This window comes from Malus domestica, chromosome 08 (assembly GCF_042453785.1).
Source record: "Malus domestica chromosome 08, GDT2T_hap1".
Lineage (NCBI taxonomy): Eukaryota > Viridiplantae > Streptophyta > Magnoliopsida > Rosales > Rosaceae > Malus > Malus domestica.
In genome coordinates this window covers 15,331,434-15,336,594 of record NC_091668.1, presented here as the reverse complement: position 1 = coordinate 15,336,594, position 5,161 = coordinate 15,331,434, and the positions used below count along the sequence as shown (strand labels likewise).

The 5,161-nt window shown below is 39.4% G+C and overlaps 1 protein-coding gene across 1 annotated transcript; it reads left to right on the top strand.

Annotated features, from left to right (window-relative positions):
- The first annotated feature begins 674 nt into the window (after window positions 1-674).
- On the top strand, window positions 675-1,807 carry LOC103430303 (uncharacterized). Its single transcript, XM_070827003.1, has one exon. It carries the CDS (start codon window positions 763-765, stop codon window positions 1,438-1,440), a length of 678 nt encoding a protein of 225 aa, XP_070683104.1. The 5' UTR covers window positions 675-762; the 3' UTR covers window positions 1,441-1,807.
- The last annotated feature ends 3,354 nt before the right edge of the window (window positions 1,808-5,161 follow it).

Genomic DNA, 5,161 nt, shown 5'->3' with positions numbered 1-5,161 from the left:
TACAAGTAAAGAGGAATTTAGAATTTAGAATTTCAGAGTGGAAAAAATCTTGGAATTTGGGAGCTCCGATTCTCAAGTTTAAATTCCAAGTATTATGACACTTACATTAAGTTTAATGGTATTCATTTTCATTTGGAAGTAAGATATCTTAAGTTTGAATATCGTAGATAACGAATTTGATACCTAATTAGGTTGCCCATATATAACTTAACCGAACTTTTATTTCTTTTAGTGTAAAAACATATCAATGTACTAAAATATAAAATATAAAAAAATATATATAAAAAAAAAAAAAGCAATAATCCTAGGGACCTAGGAGAATAAAGACCAAAAGTCTGGGGTCCGTTAAGGTATTACACGCCCAACGAACCAATGGCAAGCCGTAATAAAAAGACGATTACCGGGCTTCCCGTACTTTCAAACTTGAGCGTTTTCCAAAGAATTTATAGGTGGCAGGCTCTACAGCGGCCCCAATAAATGCTGTTGGACAAGCAGCTCCGACTTCGTCCTCATCGGCCAGTCCCCATCACTCCAGCCGTTGGATAAGATTCCCAACGTCAGAAAAACCACCAATCCCCGAAACTATGATTCCCAATAATACCCCCAGATATCCTCTCAATTACCACCCGCCCTCCCATCCCTGAACCTATAAAACCGGCCCTTGAGACTCGATAGGTTTGCCAAATCCAACGCCCTAGGGGCCCTTAAGGGAAAAAAAAACCCTCTCTCTCTCTCACTTGCTTTCTCTCTCTGCACTTTCCAATGGCGACCGCATCTTCCTCATCGAGGGCGAGAACCCGGGCCTACAAAAGCGGCCCTGTGCTCCGGTCGCTCTCGCCTTCCGAAAGGTTCTACACCGCTTCCAATGGCGGGATCTCGTCATCGGCGTCAGGTTTCGCTTCTTCGACGAGCTCAAGCTTCTCGTCGCCGGCGTCAGCTTTCTTCCACCAGGACCACCACTACTACAATCAGCAGATCAACCACCACCACCACCATCACAGATCCGCTTCTCCGACGCGTGTCAACCTTTACACCTCCTCCTCTCCGTCTCGGTACGTCCGGTTCTCCATCGACCACCGTTCGATCTCTCCCAACCACCATTCGAATCGATCCATCGCCGTCTCCAAGAAAACTGGACCGATTTCGATGCCGAAGAAGACCTGTATGTGCTCGCCGACGTCGCATCCGGGATCATTTCGCTGCAGCCTCCACAAAAACCAGGGAGGGAGTCAAAACACCGGATCTTTCCCGTCGAATAGGTTGAATATGCGCAGGTCTGCTATGACGAACTCGCTGGTACGAATCAGTGGAGTCGAAGGCGAGTGGGTGAAGCGAGCCTTGACCGCCCTGATTCGCCCTTGTGCGCACCAGCAGAGGCGGAGAGCCGGGTTCCAGCCACGGCCCAGCAGACTCTCTGCCATGTCCACAGCCGACTACTAGCGGCGGCGGGATTCACAACGAATTTTGGTTTACAGAGTGACAACGAATTTTGGGTTACAGAGTGACAGAACGGACACAGGTTGGTTGGTTATTTTCCGCTAATTTCTCTCTTTTTCCGATCTTTGAACCCGGCTAGACGGAACTCGGAGCCGCACATCGCAGCCGCTTTTGATCCGATCCGACCAGATCGATGGCACAGCTGAGTCGATTCAACCAACTTGGACGAGTTATGAAGCGGAGGCGCTGACTCAAGCCGGCGAGTTTTACAGTTAGAACTGCATATTTGTACAGTTGAATGATAATCATGTGCTATGGATAATTGGAAGGACAGTTGTCGGACAATCTAATCTAATCCCCAATTAAAATCTGATTAAGGACCAATTAATTAGCACTTCAATTCATTAGTGGCACAGCAGTTGAGTTCAATCCATTTGTGTTTGCAGCATTTGGGGTGTTCCGTTATGTGTGCCGTCTCCTTGTGTCACTGGTCCGTGCGTTCCGTTCAGTGCGTGGTCTTCGTTGTCGGCGTTGTCCGTTACGTGCGTTCGGTTCGTTCGGTGCGTCGTATTGGTTTACCAGGTCGCGTTTGGTTTCGTTCAAGGTATATTCTTTTGAATTATTTGATTATTTATTGGTTAATTTATTTTTCTGACTTTGTTCCTCGTTGGTTTTACTGCAGGTGTGAAGGTAGCGACTAATAATCTTGTGGGATTTTTTGTTTTATGAAGAAAAAAAAAAAGGAGACAACAAGTTACGATTTTCTACTTCCTTCGAATCTGGAGGGAGGTTATAGAAATTTCACTTATAAGTGGTTATTATCAGGTTGGAACATTATGCATTTTCTTAGAATTTTGAAAATTTGAAAAGTATGACTTTTGGAAGTGAGTTTGGAGTTTGGCGCCTTCCCTTTGGCCAAGTGAACCTTCAACAAGACTCTTGACTTGGAACAGATATATTTTATGACTAAATTAAAAAATAATAATTCTCATTTCAATTAAAATAAAATATTAAAAAAATTGAAGTAAAACAAGAAATTAATTGTATTAAGGAATGAAAAATTAAAGGTTTTCTACATAAAAAAATTAATTGGATTAAGGAATTAAAATTAAACGTTAATGTTTAAAAGTTTATGTAAAAATAGAAATTAAGTCTTTCTCAAGAAAAAAAAATGAAATTAACTGGAATGAGGAATGAAAATTTAAGGTTTATCTATACAAAAAAGAAATTAATTGGATTAAGGAATGGAAATTTAAACTCGAAATATAATATTCATTTATTGTTGTAGGTGGGCATATAAGCATAAATGCATTGGCGGGGAAAGCGGAAGCAGAAAGGAAAGAAAAAGCCAAAGGGCATGACCTGGCCACATTTATATATTCCTTTACGTTTAATCTGGCGCCGAGCCTGATGGTTGCCGTGATGCCCATTTAAAAATAGGAGTTTTAACTAAAAGTTTAGGGTACCGTTTATTTTAACGAAAAATTATATTTTTATACTAAAAAGTCAATTCTTGTACTATTCATTTTACCTTTTATTTTGTCATTATCATTAAAACTCAAAGTTTTCAAGCCCTTTTCATTAGTTTTCCTTTTAAAAATAAGGGCAAAAGACTATTTACTACCTTCATGTTTCGTGGTTTTAAACATTTAGTACATCAAATTTTTTTCGTCTCAGAGTCATACCTAAAGTGTAAATTTTGGGACAGTCTCATACATCTGTTAGTCAAATTGTTAAGTCTCCCGTTAACTGTGACGTGGCGTCCATGTGGACAATGACTGGGCACCACGTGAAAATTAAAAAAATAAAATAAAATTAAAAATATATTTATTTATTAAAAAAAAAAACAAACAAAACCTTCATCTTCAATCCCACCCGTGCCCACCCTCCCATCACCATCTTCGACTCCACGTTCAGGAAGAAGAAGAAGAAGGAAAAACAAAAAAAAAAACCTAGAAGAAGAAGAAAAAAAAACCGAATCTGCCCATAAGAAGAAGAAGAAGAGGAAGGAGAAGGAGGAGGAGGAGGAGGAGGAGGAGGAGGAAGAAAAAGAAAAAAAAACAAAAAAAGAATCTGCCCAAAAGAAGGAGGAAGAAGAAGAAGAAAAAAAAAACGAATTTGCCCAGAAGAAGGAAGAAGAAGAAGAAGGAAGAAGAAGGAGGAGGAGGAGCAGGAAGAAGAACAAAAAAAAGAATCTGCCCAGAAGAAGAAGAAGGAGGAGGAGGAAGAAGAAAAAAAAAACGAATCTGCCCAGAGGAAGAAGAATGAAGAAGAACGAGGAGGAGGAAGAAGAAAGAAAATAAAACACGAATCTGCCCAGAAGAAGAAGAAGAAGGAGGAGGAGGAGGAAGAAGAAAAAAAAAAAAGAATCTGCGAGGAAGAAGAAGAAGGAGGAGGAGGAGGAGGAAGAAGAAGAAGAAGAAGAAGAAAAAAAAAAAAGAATCTGCCCAGAAGAAGAAGAAGAAGAAGGAGGAGGAGGAGGAAGAAGATGAAAAAAAAAATTGATTCTGCCCAGAAGAAGAAGAAGAAGAAAAAAAAAATTCAAAATTTTTTGCGGGAAAGTTTTTTGAACCCCTAAAAAAAAATGTGAAAACCCCTTCTTTAAAAAAAAAATCCACATGGTGACCCACGTAGCGCCCAGTCATTGTCCACATGACCGCCACGTCACAGTTAATGAAGCGTTTAATGCAGTTTCTAACTAAGAAGTAGGATAATTAAAAAAAAACTCACGATGTATTACAAAATATTTTATTTGCTTCAACTTCAATTTCAACCAAATATTAATATTATTCTTTGTTAAACATTTCATCTTCCCCATGTTCAAAGTATGTTGGTGCTACTCAAATATCGTATTTAATCCAACCTCCTTTCTTCTTCTGGCAATTGCCATCGGTGCCATCTACCATATTAGAAATTGTAAAATTCTTGAGATTTCAGAACCAACAATTTATAATTTGTTTTACATTTAAACAAAAACCCATCTACAACAAAGCAACTGACACACCCCGACCGAGATCAAGGCATGCTGGCCGTCACGTGAGAGTGACGTAACCATGTACACAGTGCGGAAGCAATAATGAAAAGAAATATACGAATAATCAAAAACTAAATTACTAAAGTGCACTATTAAACAGGAAGTGATAGGAGTTAGTTACAAACGTAAATATTCTTAATCAGAGCATATTAAGTCTAGATGCAGTCCAGTAGGACAAGTACTAGTTATACGATACCAGAAATGTCCTACTATTATTTAGGTAGGTCAGAACGGCCGACGTCCTCAAGCCACCAACAACAAGTTTACTTAAAATCTGGAGGGGCGCAAAACAGAAAACGTAAGTGGGCAAAAACAAACGTTTTGCAAAATCATTTTCTTTATCAACATATCTAACCCCTCGCCGTAAAACATGTATAATTTTTTCCAGAATCAGAATATAAGCATATACATAATTTATATATATATATATATATATATATTGTTTGTACCATACTTGACCAATTCCGAAACTACTGAGCACCGGTCAACGTTATACCGTCAAAGACCCAGAAGAGCTTCCCTTCAACCAGGAGGCCAATCATAATGCGACACGTGTCGACATCAGAAGCCAATCATAGCTCGACACGTGTCAACATTAGAAGCCAATCACAACACGACAAGTGTCAATGTTAGAACAAAACTAGAAACTCTCTTCTATAAATAGGGATCATTCTCCCACAATAATCTCTA

Excerpts from the sequence above, each read along its gene's own strand:
- LOC103430303 (XM_070827003.1), top strand. The coding sequence starts at position 763 with ATGGCGACCGCATCTTCCTCATCGAGGGCGAGAACCCGGGCCTACAAA.